The sequence below is a fragment of the Pholis gunnellus genome (genome assembly GCF_910591455.1).
Source record: "Pholis gunnellus genome assembly, chromosome: 5".
Lineage (NCBI taxonomy): Eukaryota > Metazoa > Chordata > Actinopteri > Perciformes > Pholidae > Pholis > Pholis gunnellus.
Window position 1 is genome coordinate 514,505 of NC_136531.1, and position 17,763 is coordinate 532,267.

Genomic DNA, 17,763 nt, shown 5'->3' on the forward strand with positions numbered 1-17,763 from the left:
TACTTCACAGTGAAGAACCAGAGTAAACTCATTATATCAATGGATCAGATCCAGATTGCTGTAACAATCGTTAATCTTTATGAAGAAGCTGACGAGGAAGCTGAACAGCTGAGCTACTCAGCTGTAGTTTGTGGTGCTGTTGAACTTTACTGGGTTATACTGAGAGCTGTTTCTAATATTTATTTTATTTACTAAAAACCCTAAAACTGTAACCTTGCTGAGGTTAACATTTATTGCAGGGCTGTTATATCACAGTACAATGCATTAGCTTTATCAGTCAAATAAGGTTCAGGGGAGGTTTGAGACAGTAACAGCAATAAAGCCGTTAATATTTAAATTAGCCTACATTCCACATACACACCTACCGCTTGACTTCTTGCTACTCAAACATCAAGAGGTTGATAATCTTGGCTTAAAAATAAATATATATTAAATATAAATATTTTTTATTTTCCTATTTTTGACAATTTGTGAAATTGTACATGTGTTCAATGTTTATTTAAAAAAATTTAAAAAGTTAAAAAGTTAAAATATATACAAATAGTTGATCTTTTTACTTTATTAAAAAGATAGCCAAATGTACAATTCTACACATTTTCAAAATAAAAACAATTTTAAAAATGTTAAAAACATTTGTATATAAGAATATATTTGTGTATATATTTGTGTATGTATATCTGTGTATGTATATCTGTGTATGTATTTGTGTATGTATTTGTGTATATTTTTGCAGACATGGCAACCCGGAGACATCCGACGTGGAGGGTCATTCAGCACCACGTGAACACTTTTTGCCGGAAGCTCACTGTCAAAAAAACAAACCACGTGACCAGCTCAAGGCCCTTTAAACTAGGCTCCGTCAGGTGTGTGTGAGCGGAAACCCTCGTTGTTTGACATAAATAACACGTTTATGGATTGTTCATACACAGAGAGTTTGTAAATCGTATATTGTTATGCTTTCGTAGAGCTATTTCTTCGCGCTACCGCCTTCTGAATCATATTTAATGACCGTGGACCGGATGTGAGCTAACGACTGATGACGCGTTTGTCCGGACCTTGTTTTAATGTTTTGGTTCTTGACTCGAGAGACCAGGAAGAGAGGCTAGCTAGTTACTTTACCGGATGAAAGCACGAAAAGAGCCGCAAAACACACCAATTAACGGTTATGATTTGATCTTAAACGACGTAATTAAAGGACCGATACGCTTACGTCATTGTAACGCGCCACGTATACTGTTGAAGACTGCTAGCTAGATTGTATATTTAGCCATCTGCCAGGATAGTCGCTTGCTAACAGTTAGCAGCTTGTTAGCATGGATCCGGCTCATAGATATTTATATTTACTCCTGTTACTGCTGACTGGCTGCAGAGCGAGGATACACAAGCTCACTCTGAAGGTGAGCGACTATCTCAAACTACAGGCGGAGCTAGCGAGGGAGCTAACGTAGAGCTAACGTAGAGGGGCTAGCTAGGGAGCTAACGTAGAGGGGCTAGCAAGGGAGCTAACGTAGAGTAAGTGGTAGCTATCTCAAACTACAGGTGTAGCTAGCTGGGAAGCTATCATAGAGAGCTAGTTAGCTCGTGAGCTAGCCTTTAATGTTTTGGTCATCAAACGTGATATTTATGTTGTTCCATTTGTATTTATTCATTTCAAGCCAAAAAACGTAAAACAAATAATAGATTTATTTTCCTATTTTTGGTCATTTGTGAAATTGTTTAATAACTGTTTAATAAATCATTATTTTTTAATAAAAACATATATAATTATATATAAATATTTGATCTTTTTACTTTTTTAATTTAAAATGAAAAACAATTAATATATATATATATATATATATATATATATATATATATATAATTTCTATTTTTAATAAAAAGATAAATACTTGTGTTGTTGTGTCTAAATAACGGTAATAAACGAGGACGAGACACAGCAGTGGTGGAAATAATCCCACATTTACTGAGTAACGCTACTGTGACAAAGTACACATTATGAGGTACTTTACTATTTTCATTTTCTGCTACTTGATACTTTTAATGACTTGGATTCAGTAATAAAATGATGTATTAATATAGATTAAACTACCAGCAGTATATAAAGGCATTAAAATGAGCTGCAAGTATCACTTATTATTACTTGAATGCATTAAGGCATCAATGATGCTGATACAGAGTTTAAAACAACATGTAACAAATACATAGATATAAATGTACTGAATTATTATTTATTATTAAATAATACAACAGCATCTTGGTGATTAGGAATTACAATTCAAGTGTAAAACTTTAAAATGCAGCAACAAATAGGTGAAAATGTCAAAAATGAGAGTTTATATTTGTATATAGTACATAAACATGGATTTTAATGGAATAGAATATTGTTGTACCCACTCTTCAGTACTCTTATTGAAGTTAAACCTCGTACAGAGTGTTTCTACACTGAGGTAGCGCTGTCTGGTGAAGGTGAGCAGTGATTAACTGACTGAAGAGTTCTTCTTCTTCTTCTTCTTCTCAGAATGAAACCCGGTTTTCCGTCGACCTCAACACTTTTGGGTTCTACGCTAACGGGACTCTGGATGTGAGCCTGCTCTCTCTGCGCCTCTCAGGGCACCCGGTGGACTACAGCCTGTACCCGGTGAGTCCTGCTGAGCCGGCTCTCTACACCGTTATTAACCACATCTGTGGAGGGCCACTGTGGCTCAGTGGTAGAGCAGGGCGGACCTTCAGTCAGAGGGTCGGTGGTTCGATTCCCGGCTCCGCTGGTCCATGTGTCCTTGAGCAAGACACGCGACCCTAAAAACGTATCTCGTAGCTGTGTCTACTGTGTGTTAGAGAGTCCTGACGGTCCTTGTAGTGACCGTTGCTTCCCATTAAAAAGTCACCTCGGTTCTGACGTGTGTCATAAATAACGAAGTCCAGTTTCCAATAGTCGTTATCCATTTTCTCCATAAGCCAATCAATCATGACCTTTACATCCATTGAATGTGCACGGTCAACAACTGTTTGCTTCTGCTTATGAGCAGCCAGCTGTGTCCAATGACCCCACTGGTTACATTACCTGTGCCCTGAGTCACACCGGCACTACGCCCCCATGTGGTGGGAGGTTGTACAAAAACAAAACAACAAAATGTCTCTTACAGTCATGATGACAAGTAGTGTGAACGAGCTTTGAGTGGTCGGAAAGACTAGAACAGAGATATACCAGTAGGATCCTCTTCTCCTCCTCCTACTATACCATATTCTTTAATTGTCTTCCTCTCAGTGAAGACACACAAACAACAATGAACTCATTTTCCTTCTAGCTTGTGGCTGCTTTCACCCTTAACTGGAGAAAGAGAGATAATACATGTGAGGTGTTGAACTCATTGAGTGTTGTGTTAATACTGAGACTCACTCTCTTTAGGTGGGTTTCACCCTCTCACGGTCTCGTGTGAATGGAGTCCTGTCCTACACGGTGAGTACATCCATCATTACTATTTCTCTTCCTACCAGACTGTTATGAGTGATGCTGATACATCAGCTTATTGATACTTCAGGACGGGTTTAGTGATGACATGTGACTCTTTTATTAATTCTGTCTCCAGGCGGAGGAGACGGAGACATGCCCGCTCACTCTCACAAAGGCCACCAGCAACGAGCCTCTCATTCTTTTTCTCATCGACATCAACACGCTCAGGTGTGTATGTGTCAACACCAGCCTCCGCTAGAGTGTATACAGCACCGGCCTCCACTAGAGTGTATATAGCAGCCTCCACTAGAGTGTATACAACACCAGCCTCCGCTAGAGTGTATACAGCACCAGCCTCCGCTAGAGTGTATACAGCACCGGCCTCCGCTAGAGTGTATACAGCACCAGCCTCCGCTAGAGTGTATACAGCACCAGCCTCCACTAGAGTGTATACAGCACCAGCCTCCGCTAGAGTGTATACAGCACCAGCCTCCGCTAGAGTGTATACAGCACCGGCCTCCGCTAGAGTGTATACAGCCCCGACCTCCGCTAGAGTGTATACAGCACCGGCCTCCACTAGAGTATATACAGCACCGGCCTCCGCTAGAGTGTATACAGCACCGGCCTCCGCTAGAGTGTATACAGCACCGGCCTCCGCTAGAGTGTACACAGCACCGGCCTCTGCTAGAGTGTACACAGCACCGGCCTCCGCTAGAGTGTACACAGCACCAGCCTCCGCTAGAGTGTATACAGCACCAGCCTCCACTAGAGTGTGTACACAGCGCCAGCCTATCCACTAGAGTGTGTACACAACACCAGCCTCCGCTAGAGTATACAACACCAGCCTCCACTAGAGTGTATACAGCACCAGCCTCCGCCAGAGTGTATACAGCACCAGCCTCCACTAGAGTGTATACAGCGCCAGCCTCCACTAGAGTGTATACAGCGCCAGCCTCCGCTAGAGTGTATACAGCACCGGCCTCCGCTAGAGTGTATACAGCACCGGCCTCCGCTAGAGTGTACACAGCACCGGCCTCCGCTAGAGTGTACACAGCACCGGCCTCCGCTAGAGTGTACACAGCACCGGCCTCCGCTAGAGTGTACACAGCACCGGCCTCCGCTAGAGTGTACACAGCACCAGCCTCCACTAGAGTGTACACAGCACCAGCCTCCACTAGAGTGTATACAACACCAGCCTCCACTAGAGTGTGTACACAGCGCCAGCCTATCCACTACAGTGTGTACACAACACCAGCCTCCACTAGAGTGTATACAGCACCAGCCTATCCACTAGAGTGTGTACACAACACCAGCCTCCACTAGAGTGTATACAGCACCAGCCTATCCACTACAGTGTGTACACAACACCAGCCTCCACTAGAGTGTATACAGCACCAGCCTCCACTAGAGTGTGTACACAACACCAGCCTCCACTAGAGTGTATACAGCGCCAGCCTATCCACTACAGTGTGTACACAACACCAGCCTCCACTAGAGTGTATACAGCACCAGCCTATCCACTAGAGTGTGTACACAACACCAGCCTCCACTAGAGTGTATACAGCACCAGCCTATCCACTAGAGTGTGTACACAGCGCCAGCCTATCCACTAGTAATGTGATAATAATAATGATAGTTAATGTGAAGGATAACTGTGTGATGTGTGTTTGTGTAGCGTCAACGTGAGAGCTTTTGGAGACCAGGACAACCTGCTGATAGCAAAGGCTGAAGGTCAGTGTCGCTCACACTTTACAACTCTTACAAAAGTGCTTCTCTTTACATATTTAAAGTGACAGTAGTGATTAGAAGTGTGGTTGTATGAGGTTCTTCTGTGTTTGGAGCAAAGCAATGTACTATTTTAGACTCCTAGAAGAATCAGTATCAGTCTAAGGCAGGGGTGGCCAACCAGTCAGAGACCAAGAGCCACATTTTTTACTGTGTTACTGCAAAGAGCCACATCATACACATGGGCACACATGAACATCACCCTATCCCTTCCTCACACACACACATATCTTTGCTCAGCCAGATTTATTGTAAATGTCACACACCAACATGATAATGACAGAAATTGACTCCTAAGACCACAGGCCAGTCATTTTCAACAATGAACATTGTGTGCACTGTCTCACACAGACAAACTCTCAGTTCAACCAAGTCCACAAACTAAAATATAATAATTTACAATAGTGTTTTTCTTTTACTATGCATGTTACTTAGTGGGACTTCTGGCATTCCTTGCCTTGAACAATCCTCTTCAAATCTGGCTTGTATTCCGTTGTTGCCACTCGAAGCAATTCTTTCACATGGGTGTCAGTCAGAACAGATCGATGCTTTGATTTCACGTGTTTCAGGGTAGAAAACACAGACTCGCAGACGTATGTTGACCCAAACATTGACAGTATCTTAAGCGCAGCCCGTTTGACATTGGGGTATTTTTTCATTGGCACACTTTTCCAGAACTCAATGGTCCCTTAAAGCAGGTTTGAGTTGGTCCTCCTCACAAAGATCGATCATCTCTAACTCAGCCGCAGCCTCGTCTGTGACTAGCGGGGCTTTCAAACAGTCCGTCTCGGCGTTAAATGGGTCGACGAGGAACGTAATCTGTGGCCGCACATGCGCGTTTGACGAAAATACCGTATTTAACTCAAGCGAAGCGAACACGAACATTAAAAAAACACAAATACAAACTTCGATATGAACGTAAGAGCCGCATGAAACCGGGCAAAGAGCCGCATGCGGCTCGGGAGCCGCGGGTTGGCCACCCCTGGTCTAAGGGAACGCTATATTTAGAATATTTTAATATCTTTACCTGATGTGGAACGGAGTGATGGAATCGTTTTAAGCAGACTGTACTGTGTAATATAGGAGGTAGCTTGTACCTGTGTTTGTTTCCTGTAGGTCTGAGGAAAGTCAGAGATGCTCCTGCTGCTGATAAACCAGCAACAACCAAACCAGACACCCGGCTGGCTCAGAAGGGAGAGGACGCCACGCCTCTGGCTCACAATCAGAGCAGAACAGAACCGACAGTAGAAGCTTCAAAAGTGGAGGAGAATGAATTCCAGGTAAGAGAGAGTTTGTTTGTGAGATCTTTATTTCATGAAATCAGTTTCTAATCTGCCTTTGCTTCCAGCTGGAGAAGCTCAAACAAGTGACTTTAGCTCTGGACAAAGTTAACGACTCCTACAACTTCAGCGTAAGCACGTCTTTCTTAACATTCCACCTCCATGTGAAACGCTGGTTTTTTTGATGCGGTCCACTGATGCGTGACGCTCTGTCCCGGTCGCTCCGCCCACAGTTCCACATGGTGGTCGGCCTGCTGGCGGAGGGTCTGTACAGCCTCAAGTTCCACTACTGTCAGAACCGGATGCCTGGAATCAAGTTCCCCTACTCCATGGCCGTAAGTAGAGCGCGCGTTGTGTTGGCAGGTGAGCGCTCAGGTGTGTGTTTGTGCGTTAACCCTGGACACATCCTCCGCAGGTGGAGGTGACGGAGAAGAACCCGGGCGGCTACCTGTCTGCAGCAGAGATCCCTCTGTCTCGCCTTTACATCGGTATGGCCGGAGTCTTCTTCACGGCTGCCATGGTCTGGGTGTACACTCTGATGAAGCACAGGTATGCATGCAGGCCCGCTGACAGGAAACGGAATGTTTTCTGAATATCCTGTGAGGTTGTTACAACCCGCACATTACAACGAGACGCAGATGAATGAGGCGTGCCAACGGTAACCCTCGCAGTGGGACATAAAGCTGCAGAGACGTGTGACTTCAGCATGCAGCAATAACTGGACGCCCAAACATATGAGGCAGTTTGCTCAAGAAAGAGTGTGAGATTAAGGGACACACACACACACACACACACACACACACACACACACACGACCGATCTCATGGTCTCCTGGCAGGAGATGATAATGTCTCTCTGGTAACGTTCCACTGAACATCATCAGGTCACCAGCGTGAGTCTGACTTCACTGTTGTGCATTTTAAATAACTATGAATAAATCATTGACGGGTTACGTGACTAACGTTTGTCTGATGAATAGTTACCGGAGTGTCTTGTGTAGTGAATTCCACTTTGCATTACGTTTTGTAGGAAAAGTTGTCTTGAATCTTTTTTCTGTCGTCAAAACATAAAGAATGTATCTAATTTAATATGCGGTGGCACAAGTTCCACATGGAAACGTTCCCTACCCGTCTGCTGTGAGTGGAACACAGCGGACCGTTCTGATTCTGTGTTAACACATTGAAACCTCGTCTGTGTTTCACAGGTACAGTGTGTTTAAGATCCACTGGCTGATGGCAGCACTGGCCTTCACCAAGTCCACGTCATTGGTCTTCCATAGTGTGAGTACAGCAGAGCTGGACCACTGGACACTAATATCATCTCCATCAGACGGATGTCTACAGTCAACAGCATATACATTTAACAATCGTGCTCAATTTACAGTTATTTCTTTATACCACGTATTTATTGCTTTACCTGTTTTACTCCTTTTGCGTTCAAGATGCATTGAATAACCGTTTAACCGTAACTATACCTTTAAAATAATATACGGTATGATTTACTGTTTTCATAGTGTTCTCCTTTGGGCAGAACCCTAAAGAAACCACAAGGTTGATCATGGTTCATAACGTGTGGGGCAACCTCTAAATTCATCGTTATCAGAGAAGATTTAATGGTGAAAGAAGAGCAGACTGTCTCTTTACTCTACTGCTCACTGAGCTCTTACTACACCTGGATTCTTTGTCTTCTTACGGAGTTCTCTCTCTCTGTCTCTCTCTCTCTCTCTCTCTCTCTCTCTCTCTCTCTCTCTCTCTCTCTCTCTCTCTCTCTCTCTCTCTCTCTCTCTCTCTCTCTCTCTCTCTCTCTCTCTCTCTCTCTCTCTCTCTCTCTCTCTCTCTCTCTCTCTCTCTCTCTGTCTCTCAGATCAACTATCACTTCATCAACACTGAAGGGCATCCTATTGAAGGCTGGGCCGTCATGTATTACATCACACACCTGTAGGTACAATGTCTCCTGGACATGAAGTGTAAAGTCATCCGACGCTCTTCTTCAGGGATTTGTTTGTGTTGCGGTTCCAGGCTCAAGGGGGCGCTCCTCTTCATCACTCTGGCACTGATTGGCACCGGCTGGGCTTTCGTTAAGTACATCCTGTCTGACAAGGAGAAGAAGATCTTCATGATCGTCATCCCCCTGCAGGTGTGTACCGGTAGTGCTGTGGGATTATTCCACACCTGGTGAGTTTGTTTTGGTGACCCACTCGACTGTCGTCCTCCAGGTCCTGGCTAATGTGGCCTTCATCATCATCGAGTCCACGGAGGAAGGCTCCAGTGAATACTACCTGTGGAAGGAGATCCTCTTTCTGGTCGACCTCATCTGCTGCGGAGCCATCCTGTTCCCTGTCGTCTGGTGTGTGTGTGTGTGTGTGTGTGTGTGTGTGTGTGTGTGTGTGGGGGGGGGGGGGTCTAATTTGTATCTGTTACGTCTTCCATTTTATTTGAAAAAATTTGTCGGGAAATTGAATCAAGGCTCGTTTAACACGATGATGTGTAAGTGACTGGCTGAGGCTGGTTGAGATCAGACTGTTTATAAGAAGTGGACGTAGTCATCGTCACGTCACTCGTTGGTTTGTGGACGTTTTGAATTTCGTCGTCGCCATCTTGTTTTTAGCAACCAGTGAACAGGAAGTGACCATATGTGGACTGAGGAGGAGTGACGTAGAGACCTGTCAATCACCGTGTAGCCCCGCCCCTAAAGCATCCCCTGCTTTATGGTCTGTGTGACTCTAAATGGACCATCATTTACTAAATGAACATCATGCTGTATTGAAGAAGACTTGAAACTAGAGATTGAGACCATAAACTCATGTTTACAATGTTTACTGAGGTAATAAATCAAGAGAGAAGTAGTCATTTTCTCATAGACTTCTATACAACCAGAGGAGTCGCCCCCTGGTGGACACTAGAGAGAATGCAGCTTTAACGGAGGTTGTCTCCTGGTTGAGATGAGAGGATCTTTTATGGGCGCTTTTGAGAACCGTACAGCGTCCAAAGTGCTTCACTTTCAGCACATTTTATAGGAAAAACCTTTAACCTGACAGCAGTAGGAAAGAGGTGCGGTTGTTTTCAGCAGCAGGCGTGATGATTGGCTGGATGAGTGGCTCCACCTGTGTGCAGATGTATTTGTAGTTCACAAACATCCTTTGTTTTTAGGTCCATCCGTCATCTACAGGAAGCTTCCAGCACCGACGGCAAAGGTAAGAATCCTGATCCGTTCCATCTTCAAAGGGTTCTGTGAGATTGTGGAGATGCTCACTTCTCTCTCTCTCTTCTAGCTGCCATGAACCTGGAGAAGCTCAAACTGTTCCGGCATTATTACGTGATGGTAAGAGAAAGTTTGAACGAAAATATGTACCTTCAGCCGGTACTCATGTTCACTGAGCAGAGCCTGAAGGCATCATGATGTCACTGAAGTGAACCTCGTTGGTTAGCCGTTAGCGGTGCTGCTAACGTTACTAGCTCTCCTCTGATTGGTTGTTTACAATGAAACATGATCAGAGACTAGAAACACAAGTTCTACTGAGTCAGTAAAACTTTATTTACACTCTGATGTTAACGTTAAACTTTATTTACACTCTGATGTTAACGTTAAACTTTATTTACACTCTGATGGTTCACGTTAAAACTATTTACACTGTGATGGTTAACGTTAAACCTTTATTTACACTGTGATGTTAACATTAAACCTTTATTTACACTCTGATGTTAACATTAAACCTTTATTTACACTGTGATGGTTAACATTAAACCTTTATTTACACTCTGATGTTAACATTAAACCTTTATTTACACTGTGATGTTAACATTAAACCTTTATTTACACTCTGATGTTAACATTAAACCTTTATTTACACTGTGATGGTTAACATTAAACCTTTATTTACACTCTGATGTTAACATTAAACCTTTATTTACACTCTGATGTTAACATTAAACCTTTATTTACACTGTGATGTTAACATTAAACCTTTATTTACACTCTGATGTTAACATTAAACCTTTATTTACACTGTGATGTTAACATTAAACCTTTATTTACACTCTGATGTTAACATTAAACCTTTATTTACACTGTGATGGTTAAACTGAATTTAATCAGCGGGTCACATGACTCTGGTCACATGACTCTGTGGTCATTCTATATCCAGAAGGCTGCCTCACTGCTGATTTAAAGGCTGTGTTTTGGCGGATAAAGACTGGAGTGTTGGTTCCCTCTGACATGTTGAACGTTTGCTCTTCTTAGATTGTGTGTTATATCTACTTCACGAGGATCATAGCCATCCTGCTGAAGGTCACGATGCCGTTCCAGTGGCAGTGGTGCTACGAGGTGAGACGACGACAAACGGATAAACGTTCATTACTGTTTCGGGCTCCACTCCTCTGAAGCTAGTGCTAGCTGCTGAGCTCCAGTGTTCCTGTTGGTCCTCATTGAACACCTTCTCTTGTGTCTTCAGTTCCTGGTGGAGGTCTCCACTCTGATCTTCTTCGTGTTGACGGGCTACAAGTTCCGCCCGGCGTCCAACAACCCGTATCTCCAGCTCCCTCTGGACGAGGAGGACGTAGAGATGGACGAAGTGTAAGTTCACCCTTCAGTTTACCAGGAGACTCCTCGATCCATCCCTCCCTTTATCTCTCATTCTCCCTCTCCCCCATCACCACATGTTTAATTGATGCTGTCTCCCCCTCTGTCTCCCCCTCTGTCTCTCTAGAGTCACTGAGTCAGGAGCTCTGGAGGGAATTTCCAAAGTCAAGAAAACGTGTAACGGTCGTGAGCGTCAGAAAGAGTCCACCTTGTGAGCAAGAAGCTGGATCTTTTTCTTTCATTTTTTTGGGGTGTGTGTGTGTGGGGGGGGGGGGGGGGGGGGGTCGTCAGCTGGTACAAAGGGGGTGCACTCCCCCCCCCCCCCTTCCCCAGTGACGGCTCTCCTCTGGAACTGTGAGTGGTGTCAGTGGTCGTGTCCACTGTCTATGCAACAGACTGAGACGAGCTCCAAAGATGAAGATCGCTTCAGAGACGTTCTTCTGAGGACTGATGAGGACTCGCGGTTTGTTTCTTCCCTTTGGAGACAGCGGCCCGTTCTCAGGTCAAAGGTTAATCAATATACATATAGATTTCAAATTTAGGTCACCGACGTGTCGTCTCTTCTTCCCGTCGGTTCCTCTACAACGTCTTCACCAGTGTCCTGAGATCAGCCTTCAGTCTCAAGACCACGTGTTGAAGGTCTTGTTTTTACTCAGTCAGACACAACAGGACTCTGGATTTTAATTCAAGACCACGACTGCAAGGAAATCACAAAACGGTCTCATTTATTTAACGTCATAAGAGAGGCTAAGCCCCGCCCCTTCCACTCTCCCCATTGGACCTTATTTTGTAAAAAAAACAAATAAATATCTTCAGTCAGATGTTAAACGTTGTCTAACCTGCTTCATCCAGAGGTGAGAGAACGTCGTAGCTTCAGAGAGTTTACGACAAAATGCAACATCGTGTGTGTAATTATGAAATTCAAACGTAGCGTACATATTCAGGGGGCGGGGCTTACCTTCTCTAATACTGTGTACGGATGTAGAACTTCCTGCTTCCAAATGTAACCAATAACGTGACTCGTGTCCAATAACACTCTAAACAAACAGTGGGAGTACCGGACTCCTACCGGACACCTACCGGGTCTCCTGCTGGGTCTCGTACTGGGTCTCGTACTGGGTCTCGTACTGGGACTCGTACTGGGACTCGTGCTGGGTCTCGTGCTGGGTCTCGTACTGGACTCGTACTGGGACTCGTACTGATCTCGTACTGGTCTCCTGCTGGGTCTCCTGCTGGGTCTCGTACTGGGACTCGTACTGGGACTCGTGCTGGGTCTCGTGCTGGGTCTCGTACTGGACTCGTACTGGGACTCGTACTGATCTCGTACTGGTCTCCTGCTGGGTCTCGTACTGGGACTCGTACTGGGTCTCGTGCTGGGTCTCGTGCTGGGTCTCGTACTGGTCTCGTACTGGGACTCGTACTGGTCTCGGTGTATCAGCGTATTGACTTTCATGTGTCAATATATTCACTGTCTCTGCATATTGAAAAGTCATATTTCAGTATTTTGTGTTCCTCCCGCTGCTGTAATTTAGAGCTTCAGTGATCATTTCTGAATTTATCTTTTGCTTTTTGGTTTTTACCTTCGTGCTCTTGATGTGAAGCTTCTTTTCTTACTTCTTGAGGACTTGTTGGTTTTGTAAATACTTCAGAGACGCTTCATGAGAGACGATGAAGATCCGCTCTGTTTGATGAGTGAAGCGTCACAATAAAGATGTGTTCATACGAGTCGTGTTTAAGAACTGTTCATGATTTAAACGTTGACTTTCTTTCTCTGGCTCGTGGTTCTTATCATATCGTATTTAAACTTTGGTCTCGTGATGTTTGCGTTTCTTTATATTATATTTTATGCTGAAGACTAAATATCGGATGGAAAGTAAATGTTTGGAGAACAATGAACTCGTAACAAGTTGATTATCAAACCGTGTACAAATATTAAATATGAACGACAATTTAATAAAAAATACTTTCTTCTTTTCTTCATTTTTCAAAAATCCAGACTTTGATGAAAATGTGATTATTAGGGCCCGAGCACCGACAACGTCGGGTCCGCGAGGTCCCTATTGTATCTGTAGGAATTATTATTATACCCTATGATGAAAAACCGTTTAAGGGTATCTGACATGTCCCCAACCTCCCCATATTTGGCGAGCATATCAGGACTGCGGGAAATTTTGATATTTTATGGGTCCAATGCTCGAGCATACAAAATTACTCGCTAGCGCCACCTAGATAATGGAAAGGCAAGCCCCAACAGCCCGTATGTCCAAATTACTTAAGATTTTACAGACATGAGCAACTGAATGAGTTCTACAAAAAATCATCTTGGGACCCTAAGCTCCGCCTACCAACATTTTCCACCATTTTGAATTTTGTAAAAAAAAAAAAAAATCACTTCTCCTAGACCCTGGGTCTGATTGGTACCAATTTGCTGTGAATCATTATTGGATATATATCATCAACAGTTATGAAAAGTTTCTTGATATCTTATTGCATTAAGAATATATGGACCAATGAATTTCATGAGGAGTTGGCCTTCTACAGCAATATATATAACTTCAAAACCATGTGGCTTATCATCACGAAATCTGTAGCATATGTTCACATTGTGTCCTGTAACATACCCTCAAATTTTTATTCCATACAACCACTAGGGGGCGATGCAGTAATACTCTCATTTCTTTGCATTTTTCGGCATTTTTCATAGTTTTCAGGCATTGTACTTTAACGAACTCCTCCCACAGAATTTATACAATCAACTTCAAATTTGGTCAAGATGATCTAAAGACATTAATGATGAAAAGTTACTGAAATGGTGTACTGACATTGAACGACCTTCGTTTTATGTGGCGCCCATGTCAGGCACATTTCGTGCCGTTCGCCATGAAAGAGGAAGTTGTTGTAACTACAAGGTACTTTATTCAATCTGCCCCAAATGTGTTATGCATGATGCTGGTCCAGGCCTGAACACATCTCCATGCCAACATTTTCACAAAGTCATAGCGCCACCTACTGGCACAAGGAAATGACAAGTTTTATACTTTGATGTACTTCGACTAGGAAGTTGCCCAGATCACTCTCCCTGTTGCCGTGGCAACGCGTCATTCGCCATGAAAAATGAAGCTTATTTTTCTGTGGCTTAGGATGCTCAACAAGCCTTGGAACTTTGCACAGGTGTCATAGGTGATGGAAATAAATATTTCATACGGCGTTTTGGCTTGACCCTTTCAAATTGCCTCGATAGCGCCCCCTACAAATATTCAAAAACGCAGCCCCAGTGCTACGTTTGACCTACATGTATGCAATTTGGTAGGCACGTGTATCATATGAAGACATAAAAAAAATGTCTTGGGACCATGCTCTAAAATTTTAAAGTTACTTTTTTAGTTACTTTACTTTTAAAGTTACTTTTTTAGTTACTTTACTTTTTTAGTTACTTTTAAAGTTACTTTACTTTTAAAGTTACTTTTTTAGTTACTTTACTTTTTTAGTTACTTTTAAAGTTACTTTACTTTTTTAGTTACTTTTAAAGTTACTTTACTTTTAAAGTTACTTTTTTAGTTACTTTACTTTTTTAGTTACTTTTAAAGTTACTTTACTTTTAAAGTTACTTTTTTAGTTACTTTACTTTTAGAGTTACTTCTTTAGTTACTTTACTTTTAAAGTTACTTTTTTAGTTACTTTACTTTTAAAGTTACTTTACTTTTAAAGTTACTTTTTTAGTTACTTTATTTTTATTTGAAAAACTCTTATTCCGTATCCCTGTAGTGTTGATTCAGAGTAAGCACTGCATTAATTACAACACCTTGCACATTTGGAAAACCAAAACTACACATATCTTTAATTTCAACCAACATATAAACAGTACAGTACACTGCCTTACAGGTTGGGCGAATAGAAGTCTGTGTTCAGTGCATAATGTGCATGGCATGGGAGAAGATACATTCATCACCAGGTTGACCACAGCTGGCCGCTTCACTCCTCTGTGTCGGAGCTGTCTGCTGCGTCGGTGTTGTGGGTCAGCATGTAGTTGTCGATGGAGGGGCAGTTGTGGATGGAGTAACGCAGACGCTCAGCGAGGATGGCCTGGCTCGTGTAAGGGGACAGGCGAAACAGGAAGAAGCAGGTCTGTGCAGTAGGGAGGCCGTTGACGGGCTGTAGGACATGATAGGGGGAAAAAGTTTAGTAGTTTGTACTATTGATATGTTTGCCCTCGTCAACAGGCTCGTTATTTCCGTTAGCGATGACCTCACCCTATCAACCTTGATGATTTGGAACTTCTGCGTGATATCAGCTGGGTTGGAAGGCAACCTGGACCGGCCAGAGACGAAACGGAGGAAAAGCACTCGCTCCTCATTGGTGAACTCCTCCAGGCTACCTAATGTTCATCAGGCCTTATCCCGCCTTTCTGTCCTGCTGTAAAACTGTCACCTTACTCTCCTGATATCAAAGCCTTTTTGTACTACTGCACCTGACCTGCATATAGTTTGATTTATTTTAGGTACTGAAGTTGTAAAAGTTCCTTTTAAAAGAAAATGCCTTTTGTAAATAGTAATTACTGCAATTTAAATATTTTCCTTTATTGTTTTTATATTATGCATATAAGAACATGAAAGTGTATTTTATTACAGACGTATTGTTTTTACCTTGTTTTCATCGGTCAGTTTATGTATTGGATGCTTCTGGACTTCTGTGTGTTCAGTGAATTATGTGCAAATGCAGTAAAGAAAAGAATTTAATGATGAAACCCAATTGTGTTTTTTCAGTTTGTTCTACTGGGGTTAAAGTCGAAAAACAGTCAAAAAAGTCATTCAATCAGGAGAGACTTCATTAGAATTTCACAATAATTTATTACACATTGTACAAATGTGAATAGTGCAACGTCTTTGGCGATTGGACTCCATCCTGAAGGAAGACAATCAATGTTGATGAAGGGAGTTGCTGCGGAGTTATAAACAGCATAGTATAGGATGTCGAAAAAAGTCATGAAAAAGTCAGTGTACCATGTCGAAAAGTCATAACTTTACTTAAGTTACTTTATTTTTAAAGTTGCTTTTTTAGTTACTTTACTTTTAAAGTTACTTTTTTAGTTACTTTACTTTTTTAGTTACTTTTAAAGTTACTTTACTTTTAAAGTTACTTTTTTAGTTACTTTACTTTTAAAGTTACTTTTTTAGTTACTTTACTTTTTTAGTTACTTTTAAAGTTACTTTACTTTTTTAGTTACTTTTTTAGTTACTTTACTTTTAAAGTTACTTTTTTAGTTACTTTACTTTTAAAGTTACTTTTTTAGTTACTTTACTTTTAAAGTTACTTTTTTAGTTACTTTACTTTTTTAGTTACTTTTAAAGTTACTTTACTTTTTTAGTTACTTTTTTAGTTACTTTACTTTTAAAGTTACTTTTTTAGTTACTTTACTTTTAAAGTTACTTTTTTAGTTACTTTACTTTTAAAGTTACTTTTTTAGTTACTTTACTTTTAAAGTTACTTTTTTAGTTACTTTACTTTTAAAGTTACTTTTTTAGTTACTTTACTTTTAAAGTTACTTTTAAAGTTACGTTACTTTTAAAGTTACTTTTTTAGTTACTTTATTTTTATTTGAAAAACTCTTATTCCGTATCCCTGTAGTGTTGATTCAGAGTAAGCACTGCATTAATTACAACACCTTGCACATTTGGAAAACCAAAACTACACATATCTTTAATTTCAACCAACATATAAACAGTACAGTACACTACCTTACAGGTTTGGCGAATAGAAGTCTGTGTTCAGTGCATGATGTGCATGGCATGGGAGAAGATACATTCATCACCAGGTTGACCACAGCTGGCCGCTTCACTCCTCTGTGTCGGAGCTGTCTGCTGCGTCGGTGTTGTGGGTCAGCATGTAGTTTTCGATGGAGGGGCAGTTGTGGATGGAGTAACGCAGACGCTCAGCGAGGATGACCTGGCTCGTGTAAGGGGGCAGGCGAAACAGGAAGAAGCAGGTCTGTGCAGTAGGGAGGCCGTTGACGGGCTGTAGGACATGATAGGGGGAAAAAGTTTAGTAGTTTGTACTATTGATATGTTTGCCCTCGTCAACAGGCTCGTTATTTCCGTTAGCGATGACCTCACCCTATCAACCTTGATGATTTGGAACTTCTGCGTGATATCAGCTGGGTTGGAAGGCAACCTGGACCGGCCAGAGACGAAACGGAGGAAAAGCACTCGCTCCTCATTGGTGAACTCCTCCAGGCTACCTAATGTTCATCAGGCCTTATCCTGCCTTTCTGTCCTGCTGTAAAACTGTCACCTTACTCTCCTGATATCAAAGCCTTTTTGTACTACTGCACCTGACCTGCATATAGTTTGATTTATTTTAGGTACTGAAGTTGTAAAAGTTCCTTTTAAAAGAAAATGCCTTTTGTAAATAGTAATTACTGCAATTTAAATATTTTCCTTTATTGTTTTTATATTATGCATATAAGAACATGAAAGTGTATTTTATTACAGACGTATTGTTTTTACCTTGTTTTCATCGGTCAGTTTATGTATTGGATGCTTCTGGACTTCTGTGTGTTCAGTGAATTATGTGCAAATGCAGTAAAGAAAAGAATTTAATGATGAAACCCAATTGTGTTTTTTCAGTTTGTTCTACTGGGGTTAAAGTCGAAAAACAGTCAAAAAAGTCATT

General features: G+C 42.0%; 1 protein-coding gene across 1 annotated transcript; it reads left to right on the forward strand.

Annotated features, from left to right (window-relative positions):
* Positions 1–1,088: 1,088 nt before the first annotated feature.
* gpr108 (G protein-coupled receptor 108) lies at positions 1,089–12,819 on the forward strand. The gene is made up of 18 exons (XM_079160111.1): positions 1,089–1,397; positions 2,519–2,638; positions 3,407–3,457; positions 3,588–3,679; positions 5,127–5,182; positions 6,353–6,516; positions 6,585–6,647; positions 6,750–6,851; positions 6,932–7,065; positions 7,721–7,796; positions 8,380–8,453; positions 8,535–8,652; positions 8,732–8,862; positions 9,666–9,709; positions 9,788–9,837; positions 10,756–10,839; positions 10,967–11,088; positions 11,222–12,819. Exons 1-18 carry the CDS (start codon positions 1,314–1,316, stop codon positions 11,307–11,309), a joined length of 1,653 nt encoding a protein of 550 aa, XP_079016237.1. The 5' UTR covers positions 1,089–1,313; the 3' UTR covers positions 11,310–12,819.
* Positions 12,820–17,763: the final 4,944 nt, after the last annotated feature.